This window comes from Carcharodon carcharias, chromosome 8, assembly GCF_017639515.1.
Source record: "Carcharodon carcharias isolate sCarCar2 chromosome 8, sCarCar2.pri, whole genome shotgun sequence".
NCBI lineage: Eukaryota > Metazoa > Chordata > Chondrichthyes > Lamniformes > Lamnidae > Carcharodon > Carcharodon carcharias.
In genome coordinates this window covers 136,845,138-136,868,591 of record NC_054474.1, presented here as the reverse complement: position 1 = coordinate 136,868,591, position 23,454 = coordinate 136,845,138, and the positions used below count along the sequence as shown (strand labels likewise).

General features: G+C 42.3%; 1 protein-coding gene across 1 annotated transcript in view; it reads left to right on the top strand.

Annotated features, from left to right (window-relative positions):
• pappaa (pregnancy-associated plasma protein A, pappalysin 1a) overlaps positions 1-23,454 on the top strand; it is a 310,054-nt gene that overhangs the window by 191,196 nt on the left and 95,404 nt on the right. The window contains exon 15 of the mRNA XM_041194444.1: positions 22,186-22,369. Within this exon, the coding sequence (XP_041050378.1) occupies positions 22,186-22,369 (184 nt within the window). The remainder of the gene's footprint in view (positions 1-22,185; positions 22,370-23,454) is intronic.

The following is a 23,454-nucleotide window of genomic DNA, read 5'->3' as shown; positions in this document are numbered from 1 at the left end:
TTCCTGCCAGATTCAGAAGAATAAAATCTATAATTGCATTGCTGAATTTTTCTCCCTTACCATGCTTTAATGAAATGTTAAACAAAATATTGCAATGGTGGAATATCTGACTTGCCATGTCCAATGCTCTCCTTGCTTCCCCCACCGTCCAGTAACTCAAAATTTGTCCAGACTTCTGCTGCATGAATTCTGTTCTGCACTGAGCCCTACACAGCCATTACCCCTCACCACCCACCCCTACCGTCTTTGGTGACTTACACTAACTCATCTTGTGCAATATATCTGAAATCCTTATCCCCAATTTAAATTGTTACATGGCCTCACCTCCTCTGTCCACATTTAGCTCCTTCCACCTCCAGTTCTCTTTTAGGCTTATGCTTTCCTTGAACATTCAATTTCCCTTGGCAAATTGTACTTCATATATCTTTAATCATCCATTTGCTGAAATGGAACGCCAGTTATCATATATACTGAATTGTGACCTGGAATTTCTGCTAGGTTGCGCTGCAATTTCAGAACAACTCACTCAAAATCAGTCACACCAGTGCAAATGGTCACAAATTTCAAGAGCAAAGTATGCTCAGTGCAAATCAAGTTTTCCTGATCTTTTGCATTAGCTTTGAAAAATATCTAGAAGATCACACCAAACACAAACCTTGCCATGCCCCCCGATTGAATTAATCATCATTGGAAATTTCCACTAATTGCACCCATTTGAAAAATTTCAAGAATACTAAAATTAAGACAGTGTTTTTATCTTTAGGCAAAGGCACAAATATACATATCTAAAAATCATTTTAGCATTTTTTTTATTCACTAAGCGACCATACCAAAATTAAAAGCAAAGGCTCTCTGTAGTTTTATAAAGTCATTTTCAGTTATTTAAAACCAGCTTAATCACATGTGGTGAATTAGACACACTGATTAATGTTTCTTGTTCTTTGTTTATCTTCACACACTTTTTTCCCTTTGGAGAAAAGTGGGGAAGTGGTGGAAGGATTCGCTGTATGATTATAAGCCCATTGAACTGCATCATGAACACTCCTCCTTTGGCCAACAAGTCCTGGCAGGGCCTTGAACCCAGAGCTTCTGGCCTGGACATAGGGATGGCACCACTGTGCCACAGGACCTTCATTAAGGATGTTTAATTTTTGTGATAAACACTTTAAATTGGGCAAAGACAAATTTTACAAAGCTGAGAGGTGAACTGGCAAAAGTGATTGGATACAGCTACTAGAAGAGAAAATAGTGTAAAATCAGTGGGAGGTATTCAAAAGTGAGATTCTACGGGCACAGTGTAGACATGACCCCACAAAGCAAAAGGGTGGTACTGCCAAATCTAGAGCCCCCTGGTTATCTAGAAGCATTCAGGGTAAGACAAAACAGAAAAAGAGAACTTATGATAGTCACAAAAAACTCAATACTGTAGAAAGCCTAGAGGAGTATAGAAAGTACAGGGGTGAAATAAAAAAGGAAAAGAGGAAGGCAAAGAGAGGATACAAAAAAAAATATTGACAGGTAAAATCAAAGGAACCCAAAGATGTTTTGACAGTACATTAAGAGCAAAGAATAACTAAGGAAAGGGTAGGGCCTATCAGAGATGTATGTGATAACTTATGGATTGATGCTGAAGATGTGAGCAGAGTTCTCAATGAGTACTTTATCTTTGCCTTCACTAGGGAGAGAAATGATGCAGACATTCTAGATAAAGAGCAGGATGTGACATATTAGATAGTAATAAGCATAATGAGGGAGGAAGTACTGGAGGGACTGACATCCCTGAAGGTGGATAAATCACCAGGGCTGGATGGATTGTATCCCAGGTTTGTTAAAGGAAGCTAGCGAGGAAATAATGGATGCTCTGAGAATCATTTTCCAATCATCATCAGATACAGGCGAGGTACCAGAGAATTGGAGGTCTGCAAACGTTGCACCATTACTTAAAAATGGTGCGAGGGATAGGCCAGAAAATTATAGATCAGTCAATCTGACTCCAGTGATGGGCAAATTATTGGAAACAATTTTGAGAGACAGGATAAACTGTCACTTAGAAAGGCACGGATTGGTCAGGGATAGTCAGCATGGTTTTGTTCAGGGAAGATCGTGCCTTACTAACTTAATAGAAATTTTTGAGTAAGTAAGAAGGAGCATTGATGATGGTAGCACAGTGGATGTTGTCTACGTGGATTTTAGTAAGGCATTTGACAAGGTTCCACATGGCAGACTGGTCAGAAAAGTGAGATCCCATGGGATATGGGGGAACGTGGCGAGTTGGATCCAAAATTGGCTCAGCAACAGGAAATAAAGCGTAATGGAGATGGATTTTTTGCAAATGGAAAGTGGTTTCCAGTGGCATTTCACTGGGCTCAGTGTTGGGCCATTGCTATTTGTTGTATATATTAATGATTTAGACTTAAATGTGGGAGGCATGATCAGCAAATTTTCGATGAAACAAAAAAATTGCTTGTGTAGTTGATAGTGAAGAGGATAGCTGTTGTCTCCAGAATGATATCAATGGTTTGGTTGAGTGGGCGGAAAAGTGACAAATGGAATTGAATCCAGAAAAGTGTGAGGTAATGCATTTGGGGAGGGCAACCAAAGCAGGAGAAAACTCAATAAATGGGAGGATATTGAGAGAAGTTGAGGGAGTGAGAGACCTTGGAGTGCATGTCTGCAAGTCCCTGAAGGTGGCAGGACAGGTGGACAAGTGGAATGCTTTTCTTTATTGGACAAGGTATTGAATACAAAAACAGGGATATAATGCAGGAACTGTATAAAATTCTGGTTAGGCCACAGCTGGAATTTTGTCTACAGTTCTGGTCTTCACATTACAGGAAGGACATAATTGCTCTGGAGAGAGTACAGAGGAGACTTGCAACAATGTTGCCAAGGCTTGAAAATTGCAGCTATGAGGAAGGATTGGATAGGTTAGGGTTGTTTTCCTTAGAATAGAGGAAGTTAAGGGGTGACTTAATTGAGGTGTACAAAATTATGAGGGGCCTGGATAGGGTAGACAGGAAAGACCTGTTTCCCCTAGCTGAGAGGTCAGTTACCAGGGGGTATAGATTTAAGGCCATTGGTAGAAGGATTAGGGGGGACATGAGGAAAGACTCTTTTACCCAGAGGGTGGTGGGCATCTGGAATTCACTATGTGAATTGGCAGTTGAGGCTGAAATGCTCAACTCATTTAAAAGGTACCTGGATCCGCATTAAAAAGGATGGAGAGGCTGTAATCTGCAAGGCTATGGACAGCTGCTGGAAAGTAGGATTAAAATGAGCGGCTAGTTTCTTTTTTTCTCTCTTTTTTGGCCAGCACAGTCATGATTGGCTGAATGGCTTCTTTCTGTGCCGTAATCTTTTAATGGTTCTCTGGTACCGCTGTATTAATCAAACTGCACCAAGTTAGCAGTCTTAAATATATCAAGGAATACTTTTTAAAGCAACATATATATATTTTTTCAATTACATTCTAAAATGCTGCCTGATTGTGCTGGCTCATAGCAGATTTTTACGTATAATTTTATGCAAATGATTTTGAGCAGAAACTCTAAAAATACACTTCTCAGAACTGGCAAAATTTGCATCTGGATCATTAATTGTACCCAAAGCTGAAATTCAAATCCTATCTAATATACTTTGCTCATTTGTTTAAGTTATAATAATGTTAGATGCTACAAATCAGAAGATACATGCTTCATGGCATGTTGATTTGTCTAAACAGTGCATTAAAAAGGATGGGGAGACAATCCATATCCACATTTAACCAAAAATAGCTAGAAAAACTCAGCAGGTCTGCCAGCATCTGCAGAGAGGAACACAGTTGACGTTTCGAGTCCAACTCGAAACGTTAACTGTATTCCTCTCCGCAGATGCTGTCAGGCCTGCTGAGTTTTTCCAGCTATTTTTGTTTTTGTTTCAGACTTCCAGCATCTACAGTATTTTGCTTTTATCCACATTTAACCATTTCCCCTGACTCTTCTTCAATTTGTCTTTATGATATAAAAAAAAATCAACACCAGCACAAAAAATCCTTGATAGATATTTACAATATAAGTCCTTCCATCATGGCTTTTCCTGTCAAACAGGTTGCAGTTGAAAATAGTCTACAGTTAAGGATAGCAAGAACATGCTCTTAGCGCCTTTAAGAAGCTCAGGATGCCCCGAAGAATTTTACAGTCAATGAAGTACCTTTTGAAGTGTAGTCACGGTTGTAATAAAGGAAACGTTGCAGCTAATGTGCACAAAACAAACTCGCACAAACAGCAAAACCTGCTAATGACCAGATAATTAGTTATTGTGATGTTAAATGAGGTATAAATATTGACCAGGACACCAGGGATAGCTAAAAATAAAATAATGCGGATGCTGGAAATCTGAAACAAAAACAAAAATAGCTGGGAAAACTCAGCAGGTCTGACAGCATCTGCAGAGAGGAACACGGTTGATGTTTCGAGTCCGTATGACTCTTCACCAGAACTAAAGAAATAGAGAAATGAGGTGAAATATAAGCTGGTAGAGGGGGGTGGGTGGTGGGGCAGGTGGAACAGGATAGAGGGCCAGTGATAAGTGGAGGCAAAGAAGAGGTTGCCAAGGATGTCATAGACAAAAGGACAAAGGGGTGTTGACAGTAGTGATATTATCTAAGGAATGTGCTAACAGGGACATTAAGGGTAGCAAGCAGGTCAAACAAGTGGCAGATGGCCCTAGTGGGGGTGGGGTGGGGGGAAAGGATGGAAATGGGCTAAAAGGTGGAAATAAAACAATAGGTCAAAATAAATTTAAAAATAGGTGGGAAAAGAAAAATATATATTTTTAAAATTATAAATTATTGGAAAAAAAGGTATCTTCAAAAAAGGGTATCTTGCTCTTCTTCAAAATTGTGCCAGGGGATTTCTTACATTCACCTGCAAGGGCAAATGGGGACTTTAATGTCTCAACCGAAAGATGGTAAAGTAAAGAAAAGCTATTTTATTTCAAGGTGTTCAACCCCTCAATTGACAGGCTAGTCCGTCAGAACAAAAATAGATACATTTTTAATTCTGTCACTTTACGAAGAATGGCTGATGGGGTGAGCAGAACTTTTGTTTGACAAAGAAAATTAAGAAATTTGATTAATGGGAATGGAAACAAAAAAATGCTGGAAATGTGAGAGAAAAACAATCAGATTAATATTTGAGGTGAATCTTCGCTTCAGAAATTGGAAAGACAGGACCATGTATTGTGTACTTGGACAATAAGCAGAACTGGTTCTATTTTTGATGCAGCAAAAATGCTGGTGTTTTCATAAGTTTAAAAGCCCTGTGATCACTGAAAGAACAATGCTTTTTGAAAAATAAATCCTTCTATTTAAAAAGGATAATGAATGTCCTCTATCTTGGACTGAGAACTGCCTCATCTCTCTTACCACAGTGATTTTATGCAATTGAACCATTATAATTTGCCTCAGCCAAGACATCTAAGGCAGCCAGGAAGGTATCATATCAAAACATTGATCCTAATTTTGGAATCATTCATTGGCAATTCCCATAAATATTTGATAACCCACAGAAACATTCTGTTGAACTCAAGTTGACAATGAAAATTAAGAAAAAAGGTTTAAATAAAAAGATTAGGTCAGTAGCATGGAGGGATTTACAGGCGAAGATATATTTGAAGAGCTCAGAGTTGCCAAATAATATTAGATTACAACATCGATAATACTCCCTGGTGCTTATTTTTATGATATATTCTGTTTCGGTGTGAAGAGGCGGTGGGGGCATGTTTTGTTTCTGTGCCTGCACTGGATTCAGTGTCACCTTCACCTCTCAAAGCATGAGTGACTCTGAGCAGCGATGACAACAAATCAGAAGTTTAGAATTGCGGAGTTTTATCATTGTCCATTTCATTGAAGTGCTACGTGCAGCTGATTATCAAGAAGTATTTTGTTGTGCCTTTGTTTTAACCCTCGCTGTGTTACACATTTCCTAGATTACAATGTGACTTCACTTTAAAAATACTACATTAACTTTAAAGCACTTTTGGACATCCTGAAATTTTGAAAGGTGCTATACAAGTGCAAGTCTCACTCAGCAGGGCATAACTTTGCTGCTCAAGCTACTGGCAAATGATAACAAGAGAAAATCTAACCATTGCCCCTTGACGTTCAATGGCATTACTATCACTGAATCCCCCACTATCAACATCCTGGGGGGTTATCAGTGACTAGAAACTGAACTGGACTAGCCATATAAATACTGTAGCTGCAAGAGCAGGTCAGAGGTGAGGAATCCTATGCCGATTACTCACCTCCTGACTCCCCAAAGCCTGTCCATCATCTACAAGGCACATGTCAGGAGTGTGATGGAATAGTCTCCACTTGCCTGGATGAGTGCAGCTCCCTCGACACCATCCAGGACAAAGCAGCCCGCTTGATTGGCACCACTTCCACAAACATTTGCTCCCTCCACCACCGACGCACAGTAGCAGCAGTGTGTACCATCTACAAGATGCACTGCAGAAATTCACCAAGGTTCCTTAGACAGCACCTTCTAAATCCATGACGCCTACCATCAAGAAGGACGAGGGCAGCAGATTGATGGGAACCATCAACCATCTGGAAGTGCCCCTCCAAGTGACTCACTATTCTGACTTGAAAACATATGGTGGTTCCTTTACTGTCGCTGGGTCAAAATCCTGGAATTCCCTTCCTGACAGCACTGTGGGTGTACCAGCAGTTCAAGAAGGCAGCTCACCACCACCTTCTCAAGGGCAACTAGGGATGGGCAATAAATGCTAGCCCATCCAGTGAAGCCCACATCCTGTCAATGCATAAAAAACTAGGGCTACTCTGTATTGTATGAGCATATCAGTCTTCAGACTGACCTCAAAATAGCTGCAGGGTGAAAGGGTATCTCTAGTTGACTTTCAGCCAAAGTCCAATTTTCTAAAATACACCATGTGGTGGCCTCCAGATCCAGCACAATCCCAGATGGTAATTAGACACTACAGTTTGGGAGATAAAGGCAGTTCAACCCAGCTAGTCTTGCAATCACTGACCAATATAGACACAGACAATGAGGAAGGTCGGATAGCCAAAAACAAAGTCAGAACTATGGCTTAAAACCTATTCAAGCACACTCTTTCCTTTGTTGTTCTGCTTGCTTTAGATACAGATATAAATGAGGCAGTTTCCACAATACTTGGACTCTGCTGTCTCTTGAAAGGCCATGTCAGAGGAATTTGTATTCTAATACTGTTTGGAAACATTCTCATTGATCACTGCAAGTCGATTAACATATCTTCTCACAACAATACCTTTTCTGTCTCAAGAATCAACAAAGACTTTAGGCTCAGCAAATAATCAGCTTAGACCAGTCACAAACACAAATGGACCTGATTTTAGCCCATTCAAAACCTAACTACTTGCACGAATTTAAAATTGGACCCAACAGTGTTCCCATAATTGTTAAAAATCCACTTCAAAGGTGACACATGAATATCGCTCTCTGAAGCCGAGTGTCTCAGGGCGTGTGTTTTCACCCTCAGTCTTGAACGTGTTCGATTAAATTTGATCACTTCAGTGTAGAAAAAAGGCAAGATAAAGCCACGGTCCTGAACTGGAATGCAGAAATTGCAGCAGCTAGTGGAGGGGAGAGGGGTGAATGTAGGACAACTGGGTAGCCTGCCCAACTCTTGTCACTGAAGCAAGCACAAAATAGATTTACAACAGGAGTGTTTACTAGGGAACACGTCATCTACATATTTATCCTGTATTTCTTTCAAAATGATTTTCCTGTGTAAAACATGCATTATTCCTATTTTCTCTGTCCCCTCCCCGCACTGGGAGTTAAGTATACCCTCTCTAATTTTGCAGCCTCTCATTACTTCAGTATTCTAAAATTAAGCTACTTCTGCTCTAATAATTTGAATGAATTCTGAGAAAGTACATCTTTGTTAACTGTGTTCTGTAATTGTGTTTGGCTTTGCTTGAGGCACAACTTGCCCATGTAAACACAGCTACTGGGCTACTGTGCCATCCTGTGCACTCCCTTGAACAGCGAGACTGTCTCTTGGCTGCTCCTTGTACGGCTGCCAAGCCGCAAGTCAGCACTCGGAGTCTGTGGAAAACAGCCCTTGGAACACTTATATATTATAGAGTACTTACAAAGGAAAATTACTCAGTTCCTCCAACAAAAAAAACCCAATGTTCCTAATGAATTTTACTATAAGTGTCACAATAGTTATTGCTCATTTTTATGACATTTTCTCTTCCCACTCAAATGCAAATAATGTGGTGCAGAGAAAAATTGAAATTGTGTGCTAACAAGACCACAGAAAAGTGAAGAGTGTGTGTGTGTGTGTGTGTGTGCGCGCGCGTGCGCATGTATAGCGGTATAAAGGAGCAGCTATACGAGATGTGTGCAGACTGCTTGTGGGTAGATGAATGCATTCAAAAACCACAAAGCGAGCAAAGTTCGCCTTGAGCAATATCGCTGCTTGGAATGGTGTATTGGATCAAGCCATTAACAGCAGAGTATTGCCCCCTCTCGTGTGACCACCCAAGACAAATTTCTACCCCTCCAATCCCTTGGGGTTCTCCCAGTCTCATCCACATCAGAGCAGGCAAAGGAAATAAATTGTGTGGGCTAAGGGCAGGTTGGCAAGGGTTGCCACCAGAGCTGTTTTAGCGCGCAAACTCTGGAGAAAATCTCTTCAGAGGAATGCTTGCCCAGCTCACTCTCCTAGATATGTTTGAGAATTGCCCGGTTCGGTGCATGTGGATGCAGGGAATAAGTAACTGAAAACAACCCTGGATTTTAATAATGGGGTTCATAACCTCTTAATGAAAGAAAAAGTAGCATCTGTGTTTAATTAGAGGCACAGTAGCCAGTGGTAGCTTAAATAGTGCTTGAAGTGGAACACAGCTGTAAATTTTTTAAGGAAGGAAACTCCTCGCACACAGTGTCTCCGACTAAACCAACAATCAACCCGACTGAGGACAGCTTGATAAATCCCACCAGTACGGTCCGAGACAGACCTGATACCCAGCGTACTGCAAAGCGCTGATGACAGCCTTCATGCCGTGGTGATTAGCAGGCAGCAACTACACTGCTGAGCAGGAAATATTTGAAAGCAAATTATTAATGTAATCAGACTTACATTTAATTGGATCTCAAATGCGCTTTTAAGTCCCACTTCCCTCTGAAATGTAACAGAAAAGGTTTGACTTAGTCTAAGGTGGAACTTTTATGAGGGGAAATTTCACCACCCTCTTTTGGAAGAGAGCACCTCGTCATGAAGACAAGCTGACGTTTGTTTTTGTGTCCATTTCTGTCTATTGCTGTTTTTCTTTGCCTTCTATAAACAATGAGGGCTGATGACCGTAGCTTGGGAATTGGCTGGATGGAGCCTGACAGTAAGGAAGAGCTGGATTAACAGCAGCAAAACTGCCTCCCGCCCAGCTTTCTCAATGGATCAGTTAATATGTGAACAGCTCAGCTTTACTGATTAGGGAGCTCCGACATTTCATCCTCAGTGTGTGAACTGATGTCAGCCAAATCAGCAGAAGGAGCATTATGATGGGTCTAGCTGCAGGACAAGGTTGGGATTGAAGGAGTGAGGAAGAAGAAATTGGTTTAGATTTATCATCTCTTAATGTCATCACCTAAACGGGCAATTCCATGATTTGATCATTCCAGCAAGAAGCAGAAATTGGAACAATCACATTGAGGACACAAGCCCAGAGACTTTACACCCATTAGTTACATTAACTTTAATGAACAAGTCATTTCTACGATGTGTTTGCTGCAAGTCCCATCCCCACCTGGGAACACTACACCCTGGGCTACATTTCATGAGCTACCTTGTGAAAAATGGCTCAATAAATGAAATCACAGGCCCACCTTACAGAAAAAGACCCATTTCTAAAGCTACAACAGACATAAAAATGTTCTGATGGCTTTCCTATACCACGAGCAAATCTAACATATGCTAGTCTTAAACATTCAGCTCGAGGGGCCAAATGGTCAACTCTTGTTCCTATTTCTTATGTTCAAACTTTTTTCTGGCGTGTGCGGACAATTTCTTCAAATGCATGGCCCCTTTAATTTTTTTTGCAAGGCCATGCATGTGTGGCAACTTAAAAGGTCAAAATTTGTTCATTACTGATAATGGTGCAGTTTTTACAGTTTAGAAACCACATTTTGTCTCACCTGAACACTGGAACATGATTTTACTACTCAATCCTTCTGGAAATCACTTACCTTACTGCCATTTAAAAGTTAAACTATGAAACAATTTCTTTATCGCTCTGTTTTTCATTTTGGCTGAGGCAAATAGTTTTCCAATAACATTTGGTACAACACTGCTGTTTACAGAACAAGTATTTTGTTTTCAGTGGGGCAGGCTACCCTTTGTGTAACAACACAGCATCACTGAAATACTGTTAGATAAATCCATGTGAAAAATTTGCAGCTCAATGGGAGAACAGTTCTGGTTGAAATGTATAAAATTCTTATGGGGATTGACAGGGTAGCTGCTGGGCAGCTGTTTCCCTTGGATGTGGAGCTTAGAACACAGGGTCACACACATTAGATAAGGGTGGGCCTTTCGGCACTAAGGAGAAATTTCTTCAGTCAACAGGTTGGGAAGTTTTGTAATTTTCTACCCTAGAGAGCTATGGGTGCTCAGTCATCGAGTAAATTCAAGACTGAATTGATAGATTTTTGGATACTAAAGGAACTAAGTGATTAGGCTTAGTATTGGAAGGTGTAGCTGAAGTGGAAGATCGGCGATGACCTTACTGAACGGCAAAGCATACTTGCAGGGCCAATTGGCCTACTCTTACTCCTCTTCCTTAAGTTCCTATGTTCTCATGTTCTAACTAGAGGCTAAGGTTGTGACTTATCAGATGATTTGTTACCTTTGTTGCTTGCATCCATAGGTGCAATGCCATCCATATAATTGAGAAAGATTAGAATTAACAACAAATTGTGAATTTCTAGATTACAACCCTTTAGGGTTGCAGCACCAAGATTTGGCACAATTCAGTTGCTGGGCAGAGATAATTGGCATTGCTGCTGATTTGGATACTTCTGCATTTGCCTGGAAGAGATTGCAAATGGAAGGGCAAGAAAGGGTTAAGCAAAGAGCCACCAGCTGACAGGGCTGTGGATGAGAAGGGGAAAGATATAGAGATACAGAAAGATATATAGGCAAAATTGAGCACTTAAAAGAGACATAACAATGCTACAGTCTGGTCCCATCGAGACCAATTGTTTTATTCATTTTGTTCAGAGTTCAAAGCATAGGATAACTATACAGAGTGACTAAACATTTAATAAAAGTAAGCTCAGATCAGAACAGAATTCGGAAAAAATCAGTTCATATTGATCACTTCACCAATAACTTGACCGAGTGTTCGTAAATTCATTTCAGTTAAGACCCTGGTGATATCAGGGAGAGGAGTAGATTTAAACTTAAGTTCCGAGGTGAAAGGATGTTTGAAGACATGTAAGAGGAAAGCATTTTTTGTGTACATTTTTATGAATGAAATTTTTGAGAAATAGATACAGTTCATTAATCGATTAACTCAATCTGTTCTTAAGATATTCCTCAACAGCCACACTGACTGGTATCAGCTATTGCGAAAGATCATTGTTCTCAGTGTAGCTTGACATTCTATTATGGATAGATGCACACTGGCATCCGTGATTCCTTATGTGACAAGTTAATGGTCTCATTCACGTCCTGGGGAGAGGGGAAGGGTGAGGGAAGAGCAAAACATGCAGGACTGCTTTCACCAGCTAAGTGGTGACTTTGGCACAAATAGATAGCACTCGCTTACTTTGCCCTGCTCAGTAAGGAAACCGTTTCGAACAGACCTTAAATAAAGGGGATTAAAACAGTTTTTGGCAGCTCTACAGATAGACAAGTGTAATGTGCTGACATCAAGCAGCTGACTTTATATGGTTAGGTTTACCAGCAAAATTTGGACATTTTCCTCATGTTAAAGTTCATGCCAATGATATGCTTGCAGTTTTCATAGCGCTGCTTCAAATTTAAAGTTTCAAACCTGCCATACACAGAAATTGGTGAGCTCATAAACCCTGCCGCACAGAAACACCTGGGCTGATTTTTTTCCCCTCTCTAGCTTGAGGGTTCTGATGCCAGCTATAGAACCAAAGTGACAATCTGGCCAAGATAAATGCTCTTAACACAAACTGGGCATTAAATTTGGGACATTCCTAGGCTTTGTGGCTCAGCCACATATCAATGCCCCAATAGGGAACTTTGGCATTTGGTAACTCCTATGCAGAGGGAGGAAGGGTAAACAAACTAAACCAGACAGCGGATAAATAAGATTTTTTCCCACTTATGTGACAGTTTACGCATAAGTTTGTCCAATGTTTAGTGATAGAAACTCTTATTGGCTGAGATTTTCTGCTCCTGATCGCGGTGGGCGTCATGGCAGGCGCAAGAAGGCCCAAAGCCTGTTTAAAAATGATGTAAAAAGAGGAAGCGATTGTGTGCTGCAGCTTTCAATGGCGGGCTGCGTTTCCCGCAGCCGAGTGTTGCAAACGCCATTATCATAAATCAGCGTCTCATTGTGACGCCTGCTCGCTGGAATCATCCCTCCATGTTGAATTAACAGCCCATTTCAGCGTGCAATTAGAACGCCGTGTTTCACAATAGGATTTCACAATAGGATTTCAATGACGTGCAGCTGGTGACCTGCACTTCACTCCTGACCCCGAGGTGAGTCCACATACCTTGCATCATGCAGCGCTCATGGGGGTCAGCACCAGGCTTCGCAGGCTGCACCCTGTTGGTTTTGGGGGAAGTCTCAAAGGAAGTTTTTTTTTGGCTTTTATTGTGCTGCAAGGCAAGGACTCCACTAGGGAAGAGGCCAGACAGGAGTGAGGAAAGGGAAGAGGCTGCAGGGCAAGGGCTCCATTGCGGACAATGAGCTGGGAAGGTTGCACTGAGACACGTGACTATTGGGGTGGATGCTAAAGGGCCACCCAACTGAATTGATGGTTCCAAATTGAGGACAGAGGCACAGCTGAGACAGGTTAGCAGCTGTTCAATTGATATGCAGGGAGTCAGTAAAGTGAAGCAATGATGCCCTTCATGCAACACTGATTCCTCAAAGTGGTAATGATTGTTCCTCTAGTTTTAACCCCTTGTTTACAGCCTTCAAATTCACCAGAGTATTATGGAACTGCAGAACTTTTGGGTGACTGGACAAGCTTGAGAACCCCCTTGGAAATGTGGCCGTTCACTACTCAGAGGAGAAGCCTCCAGACCTCCAAAATTAATCTCATGTACTCACTGAACATTCACCCTCATGTTTAGTCCAAACAGCGCAGACTTGGAGTGCAGGTAATGATGGTCCCAGAGCCTGTCTGAAAGCAGAACCTCCAGTGGCCTGGCCCAAGCTGCTGCCAGTGGGTCATGTGGGTGGGGAGAGGATGGGGTAGTTTGTGGTGAATGTTCACAGGCACCCTGCACTGGGCATCATTTCAGGGGCCAGTATTCTCTGGCCTGTGTGAAAAGGCCTTGAGCCCACAATCACTGGCAGAAAGTGGACCTTTGGCAACAAATGCTGACTCTTCTCATTGATACTGCAGTGAGGAGACCATCAGGAAGATGGAGCCTGGTATTATTGTTGCCTGCATTATTGCTTATAGGCAGGAGAGAAGAATGAGAGTCACCTGGGTGAATGGCCCCGGGGGGGTGTCAAGCTACTGGTCCTCCTCCTCATGGGTGGCTGAGGGCCCCTGGCTGACTTCTTGAGAAGGGGCATGGGAGTGAAATCAAGGCGCCCTGCAGCCCTTTCGCTTTGCCACTGATGGATGCTACCATTGGCTACAGCGGTGGAGTGCTGCTCCTTCACCAGTGCAGGACCAATGTCCTAGACCGAGGTCTCCATGATGGCTACCATCCTGCCAGTGTTGACCTCGGTGCATTGGCATGCCGGCACTATCACCTCAGAATGAAGGTAGATGAACTCCTTCATCATATGTTGCAATCTGAGGAATGCAGTGGACATCCCTTCCTGATGTTCCTGCCCTTGCCTTTGCAGCTCCAGGAACTGATTTTTAACCGAGTCTAGAGGCTAGTCATGGGACTTGGACTCAGCAGAATCATGGCCTCCAGCAATCCTCCCAGTGCCAGTTACTTCTGATGTCCCGGCCTCTGCCTGCTGTGGACCAGGTGGTTCACTGTGCTCACCAGATTGTGACCCTGCCGCCACTCTAGAACTAGGTCCCACTGAGGTATGTCTGTCTGGATTGGTGGAGGGTGGGGTGAGCAATGTGATGGGCCTTCAAAAGTTGTCCTCAGATTCCTCATTTGAGGTGTTGTCAGGGCTGGAGTTGAGAGCCCTGCTCATGGATGCCCTCGGCAGCATCCCAGAGGTGCCTACAAAAGAAAGGAGAGACACTTAATATATGGCAGGTGACTCTGAATCAGGAGAAATCACTCACAGTATGGTCCTCTGATGGACGTTGCAGTGCAGGTTCCTCACTTGGTTGTGCATCACCGACTTCACCATCAACACAGGCACGGTTTATAACCTCTCCGGCCAGCTCTACAGCTCTGTTCTTGAAGTCCTTGAGAACCTTGATCTCAGGAACTCCACCACCCGGTCTGGAATCGCTCCTTCTTATTGTGAGCCAGCTTGTCCTGAATGAAGACAGATGGAGAGAGTGTGAGCAAGACACATGTGAGGGCAGATGATAAGGATGCCTTGCATGTGTGGGTCATGAGTGGAGCTCTGGACAGGATTAGAATGCAAATCCCAGAGGAGATGAGGCCAAATGGAGATGTCAGGGTGTGTGAGAGAGTGAGTGACCTTTGAGGTGACAGTGAGTGAGATCCTTGTGAATGTGTGATGGGTTTGAGAGTGTGTGAGTAAGGAGTGATGAGATGGCTGACTTACCCTGGCGCAACAGATGAGATCGTTCATCCTCTTCCTGCACTGGGTAGCTGACCTCTCCTGCAGGTCGTTTGCACTGACCACCGCTGTGACCACCTCCCAAACTGGATTGCTCACCTTGGTGGAAGACCTGCAGCCAGAGCAGGGATAGAGGACATTGCAGCAGGCCTCGACTGTGTTCAACAGGCACTCCAGTGAGGTGTCACTGAATTTGGGTGCAGCATGCTTTCTGCCTTTAGAAGGCATGTTTTCACTGGAGCTGCTGCAGGGAATGCGAACATAGTGCAAGGGCGCTGTTTAAATATGGCGCCTGGAGTTAGGGAGCACTGAGGTCACGGTGGAGCAGGCAAATCAGGTGTCACCTGCTAGCAGAATGGCATGTTCTCTGTGGATGAATAATTAGTCAGCTGCAATGTGACGATTTGCCGCAAAAAGCTGCCATTGCGGTTGGCAGGTGCAATGCTGTTTTTCCCGCCCACTAACAGACTTTGCGCGTTTCAGGGAAAATCCTGGCCCCTATTATTATATCGCATTAAATGTTGAAAGACTGCACTGTTTGAAGCCATGTTCTCTATAATTCTCCACGACCGGAATTATATTACCCTGGTTTGGTGAGGACTCCAGTGCAACTCATCACTAGTACAGTATTGAATGTTGAAAGGATATAAAATGCCTTTTGTGATTCTTTGCTACTGAGACTGTCTGGAGGCTCCCATTGTTCCAAATATGTAACCCTTCCAGGCTCTCACCGTTTCACTCAGTACAGCTGCTGTACCCATGTTCACAAAGGTTGCCATTGACACCTGACTTTTCCAGCCAGATCATAATAATTACAAGGATGAAAGCTGCAATCCAAGCCAAATCTGAGCTATCTGACTAACTTGAGATGAGGAACAGAGACAGTTAGGTGAAAAATACCAAATTCAAGACAGTGTGGTTTTAATATTTTGAAATTGAGTGCTGCAAACAGTATCTCCTGTGCTTTGACAATAAGAACGCCTATGACACAAATGACCTCAGACAAACACCTCAACACGCTATTAGTTTAACCATATTTACAGCTTATCAAGAGAAGCCTAAAAAAATCTTCAAAAAAACCATACACAAAAAATGTTCAGTAAATAAATTCAAAAGCGGATTATAACAGATTCTGACTTTCTAATGCTGAACACAATAAATTCAGACCATCGTGTAACATGTGCAAAAGGCATAATGAAATTTGAGGTTGAACAGGAGTGATGTCCTTTTGAAGGTCTCAAAGGAAAACACTGTTGCTTTTGGAGTCCCGGAACACCAACTGGCATGGGAATTCTCAAGTGGCTATGGCACCGAGAAATCCAGTTGTTTCTGGTGTTGAAGCAGCTTTTGGAGCTCTTGATGTCCGAGCAGCTGTTGCACTAGACTTTCTGTGGGTCGTCGTACCTCATAGGAACTGAATTGCTTTGTCAATGTTCCGTTGTAACTTGAGTGTCTCCCTATGCTGTAACCCTTGCCCATCTGTTGTGTTGTGATTTTCACGGATGGTAAAAGTGCCGTGTATCCATCCTCGCAATGCCAGATACCGGTGAAAGTAACATTATGGGCAACATGTATTCAGACTGTTGGCATTATAAATGGTACCATTCCATTAATTTATTTTATTTCAAACTCAGATTGTGTTATATGTGGCCATTTTAATTTTACATCTGAAATAAACGGACTTCTTCTGAGCGTTTGTAATCAGTAAAATTTTCACCAGCATGTTAAGGTGTAGAGGTGACCAAATACTATTCTAGGCCTTAGTTTGAACAAGCTTCCATTGTGAGGTGGTGGGGGAGGGGAGGGGGAATGCGGGCTACGAATTTCCATCTTCTGCTCCACAATGATCCAAACGAGCATCGTGACCTTGGCTCAAAACATTTTTTGGCACTGTACATATGATTGAGCTGTGTCGGCAACAATTAACAAAATATGGTGCTCATTGCAGGACAATAATCAAAATTAAAGTGTTGTTGTTGGGGGGGGGTGGTGGTGGTGGCGGTGGTGGGAGATGCTCGTCAGGTGACCTTGAAAATCAGAAGAGCAAGGGTCACCTGGTTTATAATCATCCGACACTCCAGGGGTAAATAACACCTAAACTGCCTGCAGAAGACTGATGGCACGGGGCTGCCCACTCATTTTATACTTTTGCCTGATGTTGCCTTCTATTCATTTCAATAGTGGCTGACATGTTCGTGTCAGTTTCCTAACCGCTGGTTAAGTTAAAATGACCCCCTCGGTGTTAGATTACAATCCTTGTTTTACACTGTGCTCGTCATTCAGTTTTTGAGGAGTTTGACATTTTGAACCATGTTTCTGCCACTAAGGGTTGACATCGTGTCACATCCTTGAAGCGTGAGAGCATTAATGATCTGCCACCTCCAAGAAAGGGTATCAGTGATTTGTGACACCTCCACAGGAAGGTTTCAATGCTTTTGAAACTGTTGTTAATTGGCTGCATTCACCAGGGGAAGTGGATGTTTGAGGAGCAACATACATTCAAATGAATGATAAAAAGGGATATCGTACTTTGCAATTTTTTTTATCTACACCAAATTAAAATTGTTAAACTCTTTATTTAGAATGAAAAAACTGCAAAATGCTGCTAATCTGAGAGAAAACACCAGATGCGAAATGCCAGGCAGTTGGTGAAAGAGAACAGATAGGTTAACATTTTGTAGGGCTTTGGACAAAGAGCAGTGAAGTGGGACTTATTGGATGGTTCTTTCAAAGAGTCAGCAAAGCCACAATGGGCCAAATGGTCTTTCCGTGTGCAGTATAATTCTATGATTTTTGACAGATTCATTCATCAGGTGGTCATGGGGTTAAACTCTCATATTACCAATCATGCAGCTCACTTGTTTGATAAAGCACAGCCAACAGCCCAGATAAATTCAGTAGCCATTACACAATTCTAAAGCACTAAAGAACCTTCTGTGAACCAAATGCATCCTGAACTCCTGTGACTGAACAAGCAATACAGCAGCTGCAATTTTTAAAAATGTTGAGTTTCAGATTCACTTTTTCAGTGAAAATACCTCAGTCATACTGCTAACAAAGTTAGTGAAGAAGGAGACACGTGCAGCTTGGGGGGCTTATAATGCAAGTCATTGCTTTGATGGTGTGCAAGTGTGGTGAGTATCAAGCTATACCCAAACATTTCCGTTCATTTGTTCTGATTTATAAGTAAAAATCGAATACTGTTGAAAAATAAAGATTTTCTTAAAAACATAGATAAACTTTCAACTGCAGCAAAGTCTAAGCTTGAGACATTCTTTTCTGGTCTTTTTTCACTCCTATCTGTGTTTGCTGCTCAGCGCATGTGGTCCTGTGGTGTCAATGCCAGTATCCCACCAACGTTCAGCTCAGATACTGAAGGTTAGTGCATTCAGCCGTAAAGAGCACCACACCAGAGACCATTCTTGCCCTCAGTTGAGCTGCACACATCTGAACTTCCCAGCAATAAGAAACAGGAGCTGAATGTGTGCTAAGTTGCTCACCTTTGTGCCCCAGGGCACTGTGTTCTATTGAGGCACTGTTACCCTACAAAGATCAGCGATCTTAGCACAGACCAGGATTGAAGTCTGAGGTATGGCTCGCATATCTGTGAGATATTGGACTTGCATTTATCCACCAAGTCATTAGAGACTGGCTTCCAATGACAACATAGGGCAGAATTTTTAGTTCGGCATGCGATGCGTACCTGACCCTTTCGAGTGTAAAATAGCGCATGATGATGTTGGGTGGGTCATCTCACGCTCGCGCGATATTTCGGTTGGCAGGCACGAGCAAAAGTTAGTAGCACCCACCAAAAATTAAGAGCACAATTAAGCCCAATAAAGTTCCAATTGTCCCCGATTTTTTGTGTCCTTTTGTGTCCGACGGCAAATCTGCCAGGCGGACTTTGCTTTTTCGATGAAACCTCATCCAAGGGCAGGATAAGGTTTCCATTATTAAATTTTTTAAAAATTGAAATGTATGGATAGACTTTTCATTATGCCAATGTTTGAGTGACTGATTCTGATGCGTGGTCATTTTTTTCTGGATTATAAAATCTTCATTTCTTGGTTTTAAATTCTTCAACTCCCTGAGGCAGCTTTCTGCCTTCAGGGAGCTTTCATTCAGTGCTCGCCCATGCCTATGCTTACACCAGCGCCTGCCCTGCTCCCGCCCCCACCCCAGCAGCGCTGAGCGTTTCAGCATGCATTTCACACTGGCTGGCTGTTAATTGGTCAGCTAGCATGAAATTGTGGTCAAGGGCCGATCATGGCCGGTAGTCCATCCCCTGGCTGCTTCCACACTTGCCGATTGCACCTGCACTCCGACCTAAAAATCCTGCCCATAAAGTCAGCAGCACACTCCAGCAATCAGGAGAATCTTTATGCCGAGAAGCATATAGAAAACAAGTGAGCGTAGTGGATCCATAAAACAAAGTGTTGTCTAATTAGAGTCATTGAATTGATTATCAGCACTTTAAGTGACGTAACTTTGACAACATGTGATATTTTAAAGTACAGAGATCACACAGCTTGAGCAGCTATATCATTGAGTGGAGGTGGTGAAGAAATCATTATTTGAACTGAATTGGGCTAACCTGGAGCACTAAAAGGGAGGTACACTGTGCAGGATTACCAAGCGATGCTTTACAGCATGCAAGCATACTGGTAATCTATTTATAGGTTTAGCCTGTTTCTCTCAGTCATGCTATCCTGCTGAGTTTCCAGCTTAAAAATTGCAGGTCAGAAGTGACATGGGAAGGATGATTTTTAGGTTTGCTTTCCCTGTGGGAAAACCACAAAGTGTTGCCCCACCAACAACATGAACGGGAGAACTTCACACCGAAAGGCCATCATTGCCATTGGCAATGTTGCTAGCAGCACCACCACTGGGTGAGTTTGACCCAAAATATTTGTCAGCTTGCTGTCTCAAAGATAAGTTTGAAAAGGTAAATGTAGGAACAAGGAAAGACTGACAGATGGCACAAATCTGCTGATTTATCGGACTGTCCCTGATGGTTAATAATCAGGGGCCTATGCCAATTCTCCATTGGAGTATACTGTCTGGGGTGCATCGAAGCACTACCCATTAGTGGCTGAACTTCCCAATGGTATCAGATGGGTTGGCCCATCACATTGGCCCTTGTGTGCTTTTCAGTGTCGTTCACCTGCACAGTACTGTCCTTGACCTTGGGAAAAACCGGATCAAAGTCAAAAAGTGGCTTTCAGTGAATCCCTTGCACCTGAAGTTGCCCAAATATGGTTTTTCTCTTCTTGGCATTCCAAGTGTATTTAACAGCTAGGAGACTGTACAACTGTGTTCCAGAACAGAAATGCGATGTAAGTTTCATCTTAAGATCACGGGGTAATGTAGGACTTTCCCCTTCCCCACAATCTCAGCCCATTCTATGGGGCTGATCCAAGGGTCTCTTCAGTGCAGAATCCAAATGGTTGTTAATTGTTTTCAGGATTTTTAAACTCCCACAAATTAAAATGAGTGTTCATTCCATACAAGTGTAGAAAAACATCCTGACATCAGCCATAAATCTGCCCCTTACTAGGTTAAGCCACTCTATTCCCACTATTTGATGGACATATTTTGGGTGTCCCTTTTACATGCCATTTAAAGTCTTGTATCCCTCGTTCAGCTCTCTGATGTCTTTCTCCAAGGAAGAAAAGTTTCAAGTTTCTCCTTGTTTTTGTGTTCTGCTATTAAAGTACTGTAAATTTACAATTTAAATGGCATCAAATTTCCTTTAAAAGATTATTAAATACTTACAGCATTTAATGTGACTGAGAGGCAGATGTGTAATTATCATATTAATACATACTGAGCTTCAGTTGTTCTAATAATCTGCCTTGCCATATTTAATATTAGGCACAGTGAGCATTTGCCTTTCACCATAGAGAGCACAAAAGCTAGGAACTAAGCAGTGCATATGCAGAAATTGCATAACACATTATTCTCAGCATAAATCCATTTTGAGAGTCCAGATTAAGGTGTGTGCAGTTTATTTGTGGATCGATCCAATCTCTTATGCTGCCTGCACTCCGCTTTTCATCTCCCTGTTTCCCAAGTGGAGCTGTTTACTGTGCTTAAACAAACTCAAATGTGGAATGTGAAGTGAGTTACTAAATGAAAATATATTATTGCAAAGAAATAGATAGCTGCCAGTACGTAACAGGGCAGAAAGCCAGTCAAGCAAAAAGGATAATTCCATAAAAAGCAAGGGTGAAATTCGAGTGGTTTCTATATCTCCAGTGAAACTTAAGATAGAACTTATGCTTCACAACTCAATGCCAACCACTGTTATTCATGACAACAGGAAATTTCCCCCAAACTCTCTACCTATCCGCCTTTCTCTCCTCCTGTAGGATGCTACTTATGACCAACATCTTTGACTAAGCATTTGTTCACCGGTCCAAATGTTTCCTTCATTGGTTCGGTTTTGTCTGATAACAGCCCTGTAAAGCATCTTGAGAAATTTGACTACTTTAAATGAGCTCTATAAATACAAATGGCTTTCGTTGTTTTCTTCCATGATGTTCAATTATGCAGTGAATTTAGTTAGAGGCAGTGTCATGAAGCAGAAAGGACGGCTTAGGTTTAAAAAAAAATCAAACAGCAGCTGAAAGTGTAGTACAAATTTTTCTTTATCCAACAATAGAGGAAACGTCTGCATCTCGCCTATTCCTTCGATGGCCCAGAGCTAAATGCACTGTCTGGGGTGGGCTGGGCGATACAGATCAGGAGAGGTCAGTACAGTGTGAATCTCATTCAAGGTAGAAACTGGGGGTGTTGTAACTTGCTCCAATACCCCATCCTATGGAGGGAAAAATTCATCTTGGATTCCGATTCCTGGTAATTATACAATGATCCCAATGGAAAGCTTTACAAGCAAGGACAGGAAGGGGATTGGCTATGGTGCCTCTGTACTTTGGTGGCATTTACTGCCTGGCTTCAGGAAAGGTACCAGGGGCTTGCTATGGAATTAAATGCCAGCATGATGCAGAATCTTTAAGCTGCCTCTCATCTGCACCAATTCCTGTTTTCCAGTTCAATGTAAAAGAAATATCTTCATCTCTTGTGTCTTGGAAGGTAAAGCTTGAACAAAATGGGAATTATTGGGCTTGGTTTGACTTCAGCATGTAAAACTTCAAAGGACTAATTTTTCCATGATTGCTGTTTATCGGTTCCATGCCAACCAATTGTATCCCATGAATTAAAGATAACATGAATTCTGTTTCCAGCCTGAATCAATGATGACAGTCACTTGCACAGATGGGAAATGGAGCCAACAAGTGCTTTGTGAGCCTGTGGACTGCGGGATCCCTGACCAATATCACGTCTACCCTGCCACCTTCTCCTGCCCAGAAGGGACCACATTTGGCAAGCAGTGCACCTTTCAGTGTAGACCCCCTGCCCAGCTACGAGGTAAGAAAAGACAAGCTTTGAAAACCACTGGGTATGTCTATTTGCTCCTCCATGAAAAAAATAATGTTCCAACTATTACCATGCCCTCACCCCATTTCTGAATCATCAGCTCAACAACCTGAACCTTTAGAGAGTCATTTTGGAGTCAATGGTCTTTTCAGATGCCTGAGGCAGTGGCCCAACTCTTAATCTCTGTCGCTGCGCTCCTTACTGATAAAGGTGTCAGAGTAAAACATGAACCTGGAAGCGCTGTGCTAGTTCTGATTGACGCACTGTGCAGGATGCGTGCTTATTTAATGTGAGTGAATGACAAGGTCTTACCTCCCCACTAAAATAAAAAAAAATTACCATCTGCTGATTTTGCTTATTCTATAAAGCTGTATTGCAAACTATTGAGTTTTGGATCCAGTCAACTGCATCCTCTGAGTTTCACGTTCCAGGGGTGAGGAGGGAGGAGAGGGGTTGAATAGATAAATTCTTTTGGTGTCACAGACACATTATTCACTGACATGGATACAGTATTACAGCCCATTATCGCTGCATTCTCTACTCGTGCCTTCAACAGCCAATGCCATGCAGTCAAGTCCAGAAATCTCTCTCTGTTGTTTGAAGGTTTTATACACATAGTTAAACTTTATTATTTTTAATCTTGTTGCTCCCATCAGGATTGAACCGAGGAGAAAGTGAAAACATGGAATATGCCAGATTTTGAATTAAGCCAAGACTATTTCCTTTTATTAGGTACTGACAAGGCTGGATATCTGTAGTGGTCACACACAGATGTGGAAGTACTAAAATAAGCAGCTGAGAGGCAGGCAGACGCACATCTTGATCATCTAGCCTGCTCTCTTACCCTTTTTAAACTTGCGGATGTCCTAAATTATGGGTCTTGGCCCTGCAATAAGCCTCTGAATTAAAATAAGACAAAACTGACATGAGAGCTCAATATAAGGCTAATTTGACATTTAAATTACCGCTAAAAGGCTGCATATGATCTCAAATTATTAATTATATTGTGGTTTTATGGTTGTGCTGGTAAACCTTAAATGTAACCAAGGTTGTAAGATTTCAAAATGAACGTCAAA